The 17,107-nt window shown below is 37.9% G+C and overlaps 1 protein-coding gene across 1 annotated transcript in view; it reads left to right on the forward strand.

Moving 5' to 3' along the window:
- Positions 1-163: 163 nt before the first annotated feature.
- LOC131363280 (growth arrest-specific protein 7-like) overlaps positions 164-17,107 on the forward strand; it is a 38,629-nt gene continuing 21,685 nt past the window's right edge. The window contains exons 1-3 of the mRNA XM_058405642.1: positions 164-545; positions 9,426-9,546; positions 13,758-13,835. Coding sequence (XP_058261625.1) covers positions 366-545; positions 9,426-9,546; positions 13,758-13,835 — 379 coding nt within the window. The 5' untranslated portion in view covers positions 164-365. The remainder of the gene's footprint in view (positions 546-9,425; positions 9,547-13,757; positions 13,836-17,107) is intronic.

Raw genomic sequence — 17,107 nt, forward strand, 5'->3', positions numbered from 1 at the left:
GTCCAGCAACCTGCTGTATGTCTGCTAAATAGTGTCAAAGGTTGCCATATAGGTGGCGTACTACGATGTTATACTGATACAGTAGTGTGTGTGGTTTGGAACGTAGCCAGTGGCTTCCCCACCCTACGTAGTGCACTATATGTCCAATAGGGATCGAGTCTTTGGTTTATCGCGCGCGTGCAGACGGTGGAAAGCACATCTGCTCGGAAACCCGCAGCATTCAAGTGCAGTATCACTGGAGAGGAACAGCTGTAAACTGGAAGGTGCTATAAACCTACAAGATAAAGGAAGGAACCGAGAAGGAGTACTCGGCTAGAAAGACGAAAAAGTGGTTGTTGCGAGAGCGCAGGGGAAGTTAGTTGGCGATGTCGGGATCGTTGTGTCGGAGTTTGTACGCGTTCAGCGGCGAGCAGCACGAGCGCGGTTTGCAATTCCAGCCCGGGGAGCTGATCCGCATCACGCGCGTGCTGCCCGAAGGATGGTGGGAAGGGGAGAAGGATGGAGTAACGGGATGGTTCCCTTCCAGTTACGTCCAGGTCGTGGAGGTAGGACTGTCCGCATCTGACATTTGTTTATTCGCAATAAACATTCATCACTGTCTGCTCTTTTAACACCTCACTGAGAATTTCAGTAGTAATTCCTGAAAGAACCCCAAATCTTAAAAAATCTCTAAAGTTCCTGTATTTTGATTGTGACTCAGTGTGCGTTGGATAAATGCATGTAGAAGTGTGAAATAGAGAAGTGTTTCTTTCTCAAAAGTTAGATCAGGGGACATCCAAGGTATCTATCAACAGCCCTTGATTGCTGTTGTAGATAGGACATTATTTAGTTACATTTACATTATTTACTGTCCGGGGTCACCCAAATGAGGATGAGGTTCCCTTCTGAGCCTGGTTCCTCTCGAGGTTTTGCTCATATCATCACAGGGAGTTTTTGCTTTTGTCGCCACAGGCTTGATCATTAGGGATAAAATAGGGATAAAATAGTTTAATAATTTAATTTAATCATTTTTTCCTCCTTTCTCTGTTTCTCTACTTTTGTAAAGCTGCTTTGAGACAATGTCCATTGTAAAAGGTGCTATACAAATAAATTAAATTGAATATCTATCTATCTATCTATCTATCTATCTATCTATCTATCTGACTATCTATTGTGGGAATCATCACCCACCTTATTTATTGTGGGAATCATAACCCACTATTTTACCGTTTACTATTTAACTTGGTGGTAATCAACACCCAAAAAAATTATTCAATATTGAGTATTTATTTGAGTTTTATTAACCGGTTTGACTGGTTACTTGAATTGAATGGGTATAATCTATCCCACAGTGACTCCAAAACAAGTACACGTGATGTCAACTTGGACCAATGTGATGTTCTGTCACTAGAAGGAATAAAAAGACCTATGGTTCCAATAATGAAACAAATAGCAGTGTACACGTTTAAATAACAAGCCGATTACTTGAATAGTTGGATTGTGTTCATTGTACTTATTTCTTTAAGGGCAATCAGGTTTTCTGACTACAAATAAGTTAATAACTGCTGAAACAAAGGCACAGTTTACAACATTTGAACTGATTTGTTAGCAGTGTACACTGAAAAAAGGAACATGTGGTGGGTCAGATTTAATATATTATTTATAGTTTACATATTACATACATTTATAGTCACCCATCAGAACGTGATTTTATTGCGTATACTAAATTTCTAAGTATTATATTGAATTATATAGCACAAGCATGATCAATTCATGTAGTGTTAATGCTAAGCAATTAATTTACGTCATCTCATGAGGATGTTGCAGAACTCCAGTTATAAGGGTTCGGGGCTCCTTTCAGGTGAGAGTGTGTGAGAGCGTTTATTCAGGGCTTTGAACATAGAAGTCAGATCATGTTGGATGTCCACATCTGAATTAAGTAAATTCAGGGTTTTTGTTTTTTTTTTAAATGTAGACTATGCCTAGATTATAACAACGACAACTTTAGTAGTAGTAGTAGTTACACCTTGGCTGATACTTCTTTTCTTTTTTAAGAGCGTGAGTCAAAAATTGCAAAGGTGGTGTTTCTGATTAAACAGTGATATGGAACATTGTTATGCTGGAATGTTTGTGCCTCTTAGTTTCAGTGTAGCTGAAAGACTACAGAATATCAACAACATAATCCTATACGATATTCCTGTGATGGTCAGGTGACCCCAAAGTGTATCCATATTGAATCATATTAAAGGTCCTGTTTTCATCTTCACCTTTTTTTTTTTAAATAATCCATGTCATCACTCCAGATCAAGGCAGGCAAAAAGCTTTTTTTGTTTTGTTTAACTATTTCGTTCAGCATTAACTTGTTCACTTCTGAAAAAGGACAGAGATTAACCATCTGTGGCTTCTGGCTTCAACTCATCCATCCAGCAAGATTCTCTAGACCAGACAAAATCAGAGTTCAAATGTTTGGAATGATTTAAAACATTGTCCAATCTGATAACCACATTCCACAGCTTTTTCTTTCTGCGAGTACAGCTTCCTTATCTAGATAATGTGGCACAAAATGTATTAGGCTTCTACAAACCTTGAGTTTGTTTGAGTTTTCCTTATGAATGTTTGGTCAGTTACATATACAGTAAGAGATTGTAGCCAGGCAAATCGTGTCTTTATGAAAGATTCACACACTTGGCTTTAATATTCAGACACTGTTGAAGGCCTTGATTAACTGGATCAGTTGTGTGACCTTCAAGAGGATGTACGAAGCTAAAACCAGAAGACACTTCACATACTGAGAATTCACAGTGCTGTGGAATTCAGTTGCAAGCATCGGTTCTGTTGGTTCAGTTCTTAATAGTTGATAGTTTTCTATAAAATGATCAGTTATGGCTGAAAAGCAACAATTCCATAAGCAATCCATCCATCTATCAATCTAGATCGATGAAGACTGAGGACATCCATCTCTTTTCTGTAGTGCATTACCTTGGGTGTGGTGTCAACCCATCACAGGGCACAATCGCACACACTCACACTCAGTCACACACTATGGATAATGTAGAGATACCAGTCAGCCTGCATGTCTTTGGACAGGTGAGAAAACCAGAATATGTGGAGGAATCCCCCCCCCCCAATTATAACAGACTTGTCTTTTCTATAGCTGCACATTTTTCACATAGTTCACCTTCTTATGGAATTCATGTAGAACTCTTCAACAAATTGTTCTCTATCTAGTTTAGAACTTTTTACAGAGCAAACAAACCATACCTAGAACCCAAAAAAAAACCATGGGGAAAATAGTCAACGCCAAGGAGATGAAGAGGAGGAGGAGTTACTTTTACCACCATAAAGTTAAAGTAACAGCCTCTGAGGTAATTTGCCAAACATTATATCATTTATTGTCATAAGCTCCAATCTTTTCTAAGAGTGAAACAATGCAGCTTGTTGGATTCTTCAAAGCACAAAATGCAAAGTAGCCTGTCCTGAGAACTCATTCTAACAAAGCACTGACACCGGAGACTCCTTCCATCAAAATCTCCTTACAGAAAACATCAATCATGTTTTGTTAATAAGAATATTCAGATTTGAAAATGTAGCAGCGCTGTAGTATAATGTATGTTAACCACTGTCATGTAGAGATACAAGGAAGACCTCATGTGCATCTCTGATTTGAAATGGCACTGCAGTGACTGTGGCAGATTATCAAGTGGGCACAGCTGAGCTCACTGCAGCTTTAATTAATCTGACAGGAACCTAGGAAATGTTCTGAAGGCCATGAAAAGGAAAATGACAAACTTGATGCAGACATGATGCCAAGTGACTAATTATCTCTATTAGTGAACAAAGCCCAGCAGATTGCACAGCAACTATGGCTGCAAAAGCATCAACAAGTTCCATTTAGAAGGGCAAACCCTAATTCAGCCCATCTGAATGGGTGAATGAAAAGAACCTCATGGTATATTATCTAAAGAAATCAGTATTTGCTGCATTACATTTAACTATACTGTAAGCTGCAGTAGGAGTATGATGAGGTATTTGGATGAAAAGTATTCAAGAATGTTAAAGGAATACCCGTGGGGTGCCTGGGAATCTTACATGTTTGGCTTCCATGAAGGATAACTTAAAACATCTGGTAGTAAGTCCCATAGCATCACATCTGGCCAAAACCAAAACATTGTCCACCATAGCTAGGCTGTGACTGAAGCATCTTTTTTTTCTAAGTTGCATTTGTTTGTGCTGTGGGCTTGGAAACTCACACCTCTCACTCTCTCCATTCCCCCACACATGACTCATGGACCCTGTACTAATCAATTCTCCCTTATGACAAATCTGCTCCATGGGCCCCCTTGCTCAAAACCATACAGGTAGTTTTTAGTGCAGACACATAAGAAGAATCTGGTAACTGACTCCTCACTACCATGAGTCTAGGCTTGACAAGGTCCTGTTAACCACAGCACCTTGTGGAAATTCTGTTTTTAGCACACTGCTTGTGCAGTATCAGAGCATGAAGCCACTTTTGTTTCTTTCTTAAAACCAGGCTTGGTATGACAGCTCTTTGTTTTCAAAGGGGAAGTTGGTAAAGTTGGCACAGGTAGGAAATCCATAGCTATGTACATCGTGGAAATATCCAGAGTGAAGGCCACAGTCTGTCAGAAAGGACCCACCTAACAGAAGAAAGTGATGAAACATGGAAATGAATAATAGGAAACAGGCACTTCCCTGGTCAAAACTTGCTGACCTGAATCTCCTGCCTGCAAGTATCAAATAAAATATTGTCAGCTAGTTATCTGCTCTTGGGGCCGAGCTTTCAATAAAATCGGATTTGAGTTCCGGGCTGACTGGAATAACTATTTAGCGTAAGTGATAGTACAGCAGGAGCAATGTTCACACAGACAATTTTTATGATGCAGAAACTACTTCTTTATTTATGTGTGCTCTTCCTTTATTTCCTCACTTTTCCTCTGACCGTCAAGGATGATCAACTGTGGCGTTGCATAAGAAGCAGAAGTCCTGGATGGAGTACTCCCTGACTGAAATAATTCATGTACATAATTCTTATACAAGAATGAACCTAGCTGCAGAGCTATAGTTGAGAACCTAGATTATATTTGCACCATCTTTAGGTTCGACTATAACTGCTGCTTAATGATGAGCAAATGATCAACATGATAGTCAGTCAAAATGTCCATCTTAATGTTGACGGAAGGCTTGTAAATAAATTAAAGAAAGTGGACACCCTTTTGTGGTTGGGTCAGTGCCGGGGTATCCTGACCATAGACATTACTGACTCTACTGACATTCATAAAAGTGTCTATTTATAATATATAATAAGTCTATATATAATTTATCATGTTTGATATTATTATTATTATTATTATTATTATTATTATTATTATTATTATTATTTGAGGGTATTACTCAGCTTAGATATCCTCAGTGATATATTTACTTAATGTTTGAAGTATAATCGAATCAGTTGTGTGTTCATTTTGTTATTTAATTGGAAGTTTTTCAGTATTTCAAGATTTAAAAATATGCAAGATAATTTTGTCTTTTGTGATGTTTAATGGTTGATAAATCTATATAGATTTCTGGAAAAAGGTATGTCCATCTAAGTTTTATAACTATAAATATAGGAAATCTGATGGCTATAAAATCAAAACAGCTTTGATGGGATGAAGACAGAAGCTCAGGGTTAAGTTCTGTTTTTCTTACACAACAGTTAGTTCCAGTCCACTAATTTGATTGGACAAGTGACCTTCCAAGATTGCTAATATTTAATGCGAATATTTAGCAATATCACACAAGCAAGAGTTCAGTTATGCTGAATATCGGCACGGCTGTGATTCTGCCATAAGCCATGATTGAGTAGAAACAAGAAATGAATATTGAGTAAGTGACATGTTCCGTTCCCGAAAAAGCCGCATATCTTTATATTTTATAGGCTTTATTATAGAGTAGGCTAGCTTACCAACTTGCTCGCAGTGATTTATCCATTCCTGTTAAAGGTGCTTCTGATTATCAGGGATATAAATTATCATCCCGTCCTCCTATTCATCTTTTCATCTCAAAAGCTTTCATATTCTATGGAAAAAATTATTTTCCTGCGAAGAAATAAGGTATTTTTTGCCATGTCTACTGATATCACAAGATTTTTAACTAGGACGTGGATTTGTTTTGTGTGGTGAACATAGACGAGTGCAGTAATGCAAACATCCCTAGGTGGTTATAGGAAATAGAGGCAATCTCAATAAATGAATGCAACACAATAAATCAAATTAGTGGGTCGGCACTAACTGTTGTATAAACATATATAAGTATTATTTTGTATCGTTCTGCTTGCCCGTGTTTGCTGAATTGAATTTTAATTCTATCAATAGTTCGTTTTTGTCAGCTAGTCTGTGTGTTGCATGAATAACATGCAATGCTATATGCGGTTCTGGCTTTTTTGCAAAAAAATCTCTACTTGATCATTTCTTCTTTATAGAACCGTTGTATAAAAGTAATATCAGTCTGTGGCTTGAGTCACAGCCATGCTGATATTCAGTACTCTTGCTTGTGTGATTTTAATTATTTTTTAAAAATAATAAAAATTTTAATAATTTTTATAAAATTTTAATATATTTTTTTTTTTAAATTACACAGCAGCTCCTCATGCTGTTTGATCCACACGTGATCTTTTTTTGCAGATGTTACATGGTCATGGAACATCATGTGCTGTGTACGTGGGTCATGTTTACAGATTGTATGGCTCAGGAAAGACTGACTCACTCAGGCATGAGGAACCAGCATGCTGCATAAGGAATCTTTCTGTAAATCTCCGTTAAAACTTTTAGTTGGGTTTAATGCAACACTGGATTAGAGGGAGAGAGCAGTGACTAATAGCCATGTACAGCAAAACGGCTGAGAAGGCAAAAAAAAAAAGTTTGATTTGTGTTTAACAAATATTTATAACATTTATAAATTAATATTTTTATATAGAAAGAAAGCAATCTAATGGAAGATGAGATGATGATGATGTCCATGGCTTATTTATAGTTCTGCTTTTAGTGATTTCGAAGATTTTGTCATGGCAACAATAAACACTTAGAGATACTGACTATGTCTCCATGGAGATGATGTAAATAATAACTGTAGCCTTGTCTCTAAAAATGGAAAGATCAAAGTTAAAGATTATTTTGTGCCTCATTTATGAGGTCAAGTATTTGAAGCATTCTTTCCTTGACAGGTTATTGCTGACATTCCCAGCAGGATAGCAGTGGAATGCAAAGAAAGCTTTGAAATATATTTTTTTCCAGCCTTGGGTGTGGGAACCATGTGTCCTGTTCAGTAGATAAATACTATTTATCAGGACTGGCATGTCCATTCTGTACGCTCACAGGAAACAGGTTCAGAAGGGACAAGATATTATGTGACAAAGTTATTTGTGTCTATTTCTCTGTGATTGGTGTCTAAATGACTAACCCCATTTACACATGTCAGGATTTTAATGTTTAATGACTGTTTTCATAACAGTGTGTGGTCTAGGGCATGAGCGCAGAGGCAAATCTGAAATCTATGGCACGGGCAATCACAAAGCAGTAGAGCTGTAAGTTAGCCATCTGGAGTTCTGCATTATTTAATGATGTTAAATGGACTTTCAGACCTTGTGTGTGGTTATTAGTGTAGATTATGAGTGTGATTTTGTGTCTTCATTTATTATTTTTTACAGTTATTAGTGAGGCAGAATCAGTGTTAGAGTTTATCACAAGATTTGGCAAATTTTAGGTCCTTGCTGCTGCTGGTTATACATGTTTGTTTAACTAACTAAAGGTGGATAAAGCCTAAGTTGAATGAAAAATGAATTTATAGGCTCAGTGACTGATCACCACTGTTCACCACAATTAATCCCTGTCCATCACTGTTTACAACAAGCCATCACTGTCTTTCACTGCTCACAGCTAATCCCTGTCCATCACTGCTCACGGCCCATCCCTGTCCATTACTGCTCACAACTAATCCCTGTCCATCACTACTCACAACCAATCCCTGTCTATCACTGCTCACAACTAATCCCTGTCCATCACTACTCACAACCAATCCCTGTCTATCACTGCTCACAACTAATCCCTGTCCATCACTGCTCACAACTAATCCCTGTCCATTACTGCTCACAACTAATCCCTGTCCATTACTGCTCACAACTAATCCCTGTCCATCACTGTTCACAACTAATCCCTGTCCATCACTGTTCACAACTAATCCCTGTTCACTGATCACTGTTGTTTGTCCCATTCATACCATTTTAAACATTTTAAACTCTTGACTATTTATTTACTAATAAAAGTGAAATTTTCTATGTATACATGTAGTACATGTTTTTATTATTTTTATATTTTAGGTATATTTATTAAGTACCTGAATAGTCAGTTTGTAGGTTCCAATAAGTAATAATGTTGTAGTTTATATTTTGCTCTAAAACTCTACTTTATTCTTCAAAAAATCTTCCATCTTTATGTATCACCTTTTGACATTTTCTTGCTGATTCAGTAAATATGAACATGAGTCTATGATGTAATCTGGTGATTTCCAGCACGATTTTGCATTAGCTACTTTTTAACGTTTTCATGCAACATATTTTCATATACGTTTCCTAACCCATTATTCATAACCGTATGAAATTAAATTCTGAAATGGGGAACTTCCCATTTTACAAAGAGACTATTAAAGACTTTCCAAGCCAGTAACTATTATTAATGATTTATTAGAAGGAAATGAAGGCTTAGATCACAGCTTACAATTTAGAGTCATTCGTTTTGCTACTGGGACTTTCTTCTTTACCGCTGAACTCTCAGATTTGTGTGCAGTTGTTTATGTGGAATGGGAAACTAGCTTGGTTTGAAAACATAAAGGATTTACCAATTTAGTTTTAAGGACCACTGGAGACTTTACTTTAGTAATAAAGTAAAATAATATTTCAAGATAAGATCTATATGCTAAATTTTCCCTGCATAACCCAGGCTGTTTGTAGGCCTACATTACTCCCTGTGCATGCTCTATATGTAATTTAGTGTGGTGTTTTTCATTGGCGAGCATTCTCTACATTTTCAGCATTCCTGACTGAGGAAAATTACGGATGAGAAAACCTCTATGAGCTAAGCTTTAGAAAAACATTGGTAAATGCCACAGCTGAAATGCACTGAGGTTTCACAGAGGCCAAATCCAGACAGCAGATAACTGTCTCAGTTCCAGACTGTGCCACACTTCATGAATTATTGTCTGTGATCAGGTTTCTTAAGTGACATTCTAGTGGCATTGTTATAGTTTTATACAGCAGGTTAAAGAGTCCATTTAAAAAAAAAAGATTACGTCAAACAAGTTTATTCAATGGATATACATTAATAGTTTTATTTAACTAAATGTTTTCCGCCTAACATGACTCTATAATATGCCTCTCTGCCTTGTTCATCCAGAAATCTGCTTCCTTGAGCGTGTTGCCTGGCGAGGAACCTTGCGAAAGCCCATTGCCCAAAGACTGGACGTGCTACATGTCACCACAAGGACGGAAATACTACGTCAACACTGTAAGCAATGGTGAGCACATCTGAATGCATTTACCCACAATACAATCACAAATCCTGCAATTCAGACTGTTTTATTCTTTCAACATGTTTTTGAGAGATGGAGGAATATAATCAGAACATACACAGAAACTCTATACAAATAGTTACCCAAGCTCCTGAGCTCGAACTTGGTGCCATAAGATGGAAACGCTGCGAATTTTTAAAACCAATTTCGTTTTAGTTTAAGGTCAAGCCGCATAGATAATTAACAACAGGCCTGCCTCTCAATGCCAAAGCATTTCTGAGCAGCTTGAGTGTGTGAGGCTGGTACAAGCGGGTGTCATTAGATCAGAGGCTTGTTCAAGATATCTCCTATTGTCTCCACGTGTTCTTTGAAACAATCAGCATTGTGTCTTTTCCTCAGTGGACTGTCCTACGTCCTCATTCCCACCCACAAGACATCCATCAGTGCATTTTCAAGATGACTAAATGAGGATCTGGGCTGAGAGCAGAATTAGTCAGGCTATAATTCTCGCTGTCCCTATTCACAATTTTACTGTACGTTTATTTCCAACGCAGTCTGTTCCCTTTCACAGCAAATTCTGCCTATTTCAAAATGACTAGAAAACTGTACACGTAGCTGCAGCTGAGTAATAGTAGTAATAGTATGAATGACGCATTAGCGTTTTCAGTTTTTGAAAATTGCTTCATTCATAAATGTAACTAGATGTGAAAGGTAGCACATATTACTAGCTATCCTTTAGCACAAAAGGATAAACAGTACTTCAGTAAATACAATAAGCTGTGATCCTTATGTACTTTCCCCTCAACTGCTAACACAGTTTAGCGGCTGGGTACAATTGAGGGTCAAAACACTGTCATACATTATAGTAGCCTTTTGGTTCTTTGACCTGACATCAATCTGAGTGGCCCTGACAAGCTAAAACAGCCTGTACACCACCTTCAATTTCATGGCAATTGAGGCAGCTGGTTCCTATAAAGCTAATTCCACATTGTTCACTAAAGTTGTTAATGTGTAAACAAGACTTCATATGAATGCGGACCAGTCACTCACATAAATCCCCTCGCTGACTAATGTACTGGAACGCACCTATTATAAATCGCCTACATTTCTAATCTGTTTAGTCTGTGCTCTGTCACCGCTTGAAGACGTGACTGTTATGAGGATTTCGGTTGAGGAAACGCATTCGGTGAACAGTGAAGAAAAGCATTACGCACCGAAACGAGCTTGAGTTTGAAGGATTTTAATATAGTTTCTGACTCTCTCATGTCATGTTGCCACACATTATGTTGTGTTGTGATGTTTGGTTGCCATGGTGACATGACAAATATGGTGAGTGTGTGTGTGTTTATATGTTTGGAGGGGGGGGGGAGTTGTGTTGTGGTTTCCTTCCTGTTCTGTGTAGCAGCTTTTGGGTTCAGTGGCTCTCTGCCCTGCTGGTTATATCCATCATGCCATTACAAACTGGATGGGATACATGACAAATGGTGCACAATGAGAAGAACTCCATTGGTTCAAAAAAGTTAAGGATGAGGGTTTGAAATTGAGGTGGATGAGGAGAGCATGGATATTATATAGTACTGACCCATTATAGTTATAAACTGTTCAGATCTAGAATTGCTATTCTGTTTACAATTTTTTTGTCAGCTATTACATGCTTACTGTACTCTGAATCATCCATGGTCTTTTTCCTTAAAAATATTTTTAAAACGGAGTATAATTCCTAGTACTTTCTTTGACAGATGTATTTATTTTGCCAATACTTTAGTAAAAAGAGTAACTTGAAGTATTCACAATTCACGGGTAATCTTTTTTACCCTTTTATTTAAATAAGATTAGCTAGCTGATTTTCGATGAAGCGTAATAACAAGCTACTTTTACAAGGCTGTAAAGTATGTTTCATTGTTGTCAATGTGATGGGATCCCTCGTTGTTTCAGGAATGCTTGTTTGTCAAGGACAATATAAGTTGTATAAAAGAATAGAAGAATAGAATTTAATAATATGTTACTGTATTTTCATTGAGCTAGAAAGTTAGAAAGTATTTGCTGCAGCCTTGTTTGCTGCTATTTCTTGCTAGCAATGAAGTCATTCTGCTAAACTTGATCATGTTACATGTATTGTAGGAAGATGCTTTAATTCATTTCCTTGATATTTTCACAAAACATGGTCTGCAGTCTTTGGTTTGGAAGCATTTATTAACAAGATCATTGTCAAATCATGTTGTCTGGTCAGATACACAATACAAGTGTTAGTATCAATGCATCCCTACTCTTTTTTACTTTTCTTTCTATGCTTTAGGGAGCTTGTCCTTGTCTTTATGGCTCTAAACAGAGGGGTCGTTGATTAGAAGAGGTTTTAAAGTCAGTTTTTGAGAAAGGCTTGTGATCTTAACAATAAAACTTGACTTGACTGATTACATAACCTGAAATTTAATGTTTCTTCTAGTGCATAAATACACATGAATAATAAGCCGGCTGTTATTTGAATCCCGTAGACATTAACAAATGCCTCAATAGATTACACACATTTTTTGGAAATGTCAGATGCTGAAATTGCTTATGATCAATGAAAAATGAAGGCTATGCCTTTGGGTAAATTGTCGGGCAGAAACAGCAGGCACCACAGCCGATGCCGTTACAGATGGCGATAAATAAGAGATGGACTTCATAACTAGACGCAACTAGGGCAATATTTACCGCATAAGCTTTATCTTCATTATAGACCAGAAGCATATGATATCCTCCCTGTGGTTGTCGACAATCAGTATACGAAAGATATGGGAGGACATCGATGTGGAATCTCGGCCCTGCTGTCTTGTTACAGGACGCTTGTTTGAACGAGCTCATTTGATTTATGTTTAGCGCAGATGCTTGTTGCTTGGTAACCAGTTCAGAGTCAGAGATTATTAAATGATCCGCATGCATTATTTTAGTCTTTCATTACATTTGCAAAGACACTGACTGATCCTGCATAGACTTTTGTCTTTTCTATGCTTCAGTTTTATGGTGATGAATACCCACAGTAGCTAAAGTGGCCCATTGATATTCGAGTCAGACGGAGGAAAGTGACAGGAGGAACGATTTAGGATCGGTTGCGCATTAGCAAAGAGAATAAACCTAATCAGAACGGCATCGTTGACATGCTAATTAGAGTTACGTAACATTATTGACGTTTATGAGAAGGAAACATGTCTCCTCTACATTAGCAGTCTGCAGGCAATTACATTATCATCACCAGTTTAGCTGATGCCTTTCATATTATCGATCGCCTCATTACGAACCAACTCAAAGAAGCCGGGAGGAAAAGTCGTATGATTGAATGCCCTCTGATGACATAGTAAATCATTTCTGAAAGATCTTGAGCTCACACTGCCAAATCTGTTCTCCATGCATGCTATTTGTGCTGAACTGATAGCCTGGGCTTTGCTTTTTCTGTTGGCGAGCACTGAATAAAACGCATGTCAAAGCCCCGCATAAAGCTGTGTAGATAACATTATCAGTCCTGTTTCACTTCGGCTTTTAATTTAATCTGTTCACTCTGCAGTATCAGTTTGTGTACTGGAGATAACTGAGCAACCATGATGTTAACTAGCAAACCATGAGCAGGTTTATTTTTCTAGCCGATCCTTAATACATGACAAGTTAGTTCAAACTACTCCTCAACTATTTTTCCCAGAGGCCCAAAAATGAAATTTTCACTTGTTTTGGGGTGTCCGTTCACACCTTAATGGCTCATATAAAAAAATAGACGCTCAGGGCTTTAAGAATTTGTTGTTTTTTATAAGTGTTTCTGTTCTTATCTAGCCTAATAGGGGTGATATTCCTATTGAAAAGTTCCACAACAACCCAGAGCGGATGTTTGTTTTCACATATCTTTAAAGTAAATGATGATATAAAACCAATTTCTGCTCTGTGAGTTGCCCTAAGTGCTTGTTCATAAACAAATATGAAGGCTTTATCTTCAACCACTAAAACTCTATGTAAGCTTATCCAACAGAGGGAAAGACATCTCACACTGAAAGCCAACAGAGTCCTGACTCATTTTATATTACACTTACGCAGATAATTCATTTGTTTATACTGATTGAAAATGTCTGATGAGTCAATTTACATTCTACCCGTGTAATGGAATGCCAGTGTACTGGTAAAAGAAAAAGGGTTAAAGGGGTTTAGTGTATCTAGATTACTTGCTACGGTACATTTCTCCTTTTTTGTTGCAGAGACTACATGGGAAAGGCCTTCCAGTGTCCCTGGGACGCCCAGAACATCATTACGACACAAGAACTCCTTACCGACGGGTGAGTCTGCTTTCGTTACAGAATGCCACTTTTCATGTTTAAGGTGTTGGTTTACTTTTTTTTTTATTTTAGCATTTTGGTCAGCTTTAAATTCATGATTATCGACTCTGACACTGAATGCTCTGCACCCCTGGTAATACATTTCCTGTGGTAAAATGTTAGCTATGTTTTGAACCCTAGCAGCATCTTCAGTAATCGGTGATTCCCTCACAGTCATGAACAGGATGCTGACATCACGGATTGCCTTGTAATCGGCTGAAAACCAGCTTCAAAAATAAAACAGCAAGAAGAAAATTACACATTACGCAGAATGAATAAAGTGTGCCTTTAAAATAATAGGACCACTCAAATAAATTCTAAGTGACAACAGTTTTATGTCCGATTATTTTCCCTTGTGCATAAACACAATAGATAGATAAACTAGTTGTAATAAAAAGAGTAATGTATATAAGATCTGTAAAATTCATCACCATTAAAGATTGTTTTTGACTGGAAAAATTAAGTTATTGGATATAATTAAGTACCTAATTGTCTAGACTAGTTGGAAATCTGCTAGGAAGATGATAAATTCCTACTCCAAATCAACACACAGTGGACTGTATACAAGAAAAGGACCTAATACTCAAAATATGGTGTCTACAACCTGGATGCCTCTACCAGGGGGTTATGTCTCTATCAGAATTATATGTTTCAGTTAGATGATGACCTCAAACATGCATCCAAATCAACATAGTAAACACAAAATCAATGTTTTGTAATGGTTCAGGATTTCAGCTATATTGAAAACATGTGTTGTGAATCAACAGTCTATGGAGAAGTGGCCCAAATTTCTTCCAAGTCTCTGCAAATGTTTTGGCTCAAGGCTCAGGGATGTTATTCACTCCAGAGGAAGCTTCTCCAAAAGAATGATTTAAAAAAAAAAGAAAAGAAAATTGTGCTACACAATTGTACCAGAAAGCTTTTTTTTTTTTAAATATTGTGTTGAAATTGTGCTGCAGTATATTATGCTTGCATCAGTGCATGTTTTATTCATTGCATATACGCAGTTTTCATGAAAATGTATGATTTCTATGATAGTAGTGGTGCAATATGTGGTGTAAATGTAGCGCATTGAATTAACCTCTCTTCTTTTCCCTCTCATTCTTATTATTCAACTGCCTCCCACACAGACTCACCCACACTATGATTCCCTAAAGATGACCAAGGTTTGATTAACACTCGATTTTAAACTTCTGCACTGCTGCAGCCATCTGTGGTCAACTAAACAATGCCATAAATAGAGCCAGCACAGTGATGCTATCTGTGTCACTATGGGGTGTGTGATTAAGCCGAAGAGATAAACGTGATCGTTAAAGATTCCCCTGCCATTTTAACAGCCGTCATAGGAGACTTGTTTTGCAGGAAGCCCTTGTCATTTTAGCCTCGTGTAGCCTTGCAGTGTACTTGCTCAAATTCACATCACTCTACTTTATTAGGAACACTACCATAGGAATACTACCATTATATACCCCCCACACCACATCCCCCCCACCCCCACCCCACCAGCACCCCCAGAATGGCTTTAATTCTTAACAGCAATTCTTCTGGAAACATTCCTCAGAGATTCTGGTCCATGTTAACATGATTGCATCACATAATTGTTGAATATTTATCAACGATGCTTTTCTGCTTAGAACCTCCTGTTCTACAACATTCCAAGGGTGCTCTGGATGCAGACCTGGTGACTGGGGAGGCCAGGGAAGGGCATGAACTCATAGTCAGGTTTATCTAACCAGTTTCAGATGACTTGTGATTTTTGGCATGGCACATTATCATTCTGGAAATAGCCATTAAAATATAGCTAAATTGTGGCCATAAATGGATATACAGGAGTCTGCGGCATTCAAATTAAGCTTGATTGGTAGTAAGGGGCCCAGCGTACGTCAAGGAAACTTTCCCCAAACCATTACACCACGAAGATAGAATGGGTCCATGGATTCATGCTGTTGACAAATTCTAACCCTACTGTAAAAAATTCAGATTCATCAAACTAGGTGATGTTTATGCAGACTTTGACTGTCCGGTTTCGGTGAGCCCGTAGCCCAGTGTAGCCTGTTCTTGGCTGACGTGTTAAATCTGATGTGTTTTCTGCTGTTGTAGTCCATTCACCTCAAGACATATAACATGTTCTGAGATGCTTTTCTGATTACCATAATTGTAAAGAGTGGGTATTTGAGTTAAAGTAGCCTTTCAATCAACTCTAATCAGTTTTGCCATTCTCCTCTGACCTCTCCTATAATCAGGGCATTTCCACCTGTAGGTCAGCCACTCACTCTTTTTGTGTCTCACACCATTTCTGTATACACTTTGGAGTCTATTGTATTGTGTGTGAAAATCCCTGGAGATCAGCAATTTCTGAAATACTCAATTTTGCCCATCTGACACCAAAACCCATACCACAGTCCAGGTCACAGAAATCACTTTTTATTTTTTCTTCATTCTGATCATTTATTTAATCTGAGCATTAACTGATTACTTTGGCCTGTATCTGCATGATGATGATGATGATGATGACAGTGATGATTGGATAATGAATAACATGAATGTGCAGATCTATGGGTGTGCCTAATAAAGTGGCAGGTGAATGTATATTTAGTACCGAAATACAAGAAAGAGGAACCTTCCTCTTCCTTTACATAGTGGAGAGATAATAGAATTTATGAGCAATTAAAAAAAAAACTGCTGTGTAGCAACTAATGCAATTGAGAAACAGCCCTGAGAGATCAGTGTCACTCGATATAAATGGAGGAAGGAAACAGTAAATGTGCTCAGGATGAGGAGCTCTCCACATAAGGATGTGTCTTATTAGTGGCTTCAGCACTCGTGAGTTTGTATTGTTGTCTGTATTGACTCATACGGTATGAAGCATGAAGAGCACCACACACTTGCAAGGGAGCGCTTGTCAGGCCCTTTTTTTTTTAATTCATGTGTTGAAATTTGATCAAAAGACTGAAGTCCCTCTCATGTCTGGTTGACCATTCATTGCTGAATTGCCACTGTGTATACCGCGTCTTCTGCGGTGTTTTTGAAGATTAAACGAGGCCCCTGTGAGGGTGACATTTGCGCCTACCCGCCTTCTGTTCTAATAGAATAGAGCGGCGTGTTTTCAAGCACAATCACAACATGCACTTTTCTTTCAGCCCTAAAAATACAGGCAAGGAAGTTGAAATTGAACTGAGCACAGGACGGTGCCATAAAACTGTTGAGTGAATACAAATACCACCGAAAAATAA

The sequence above is a fragment of the Hemibagrus wyckioides genome, linkage group LG13 (genome assembly GCF_019097595.1).
Source record: "Hemibagrus wyckioides isolate EC202008001 linkage group LG13, SWU_Hwy_1.0, whole genome shotgun sequence".
NCBI classification, from domain to species: Eukaryota; Metazoa; Chordata; class Actinopteri; order Siluriformes; family Bagridae; genus Hemibagrus; species Hemibagrus wyckioides.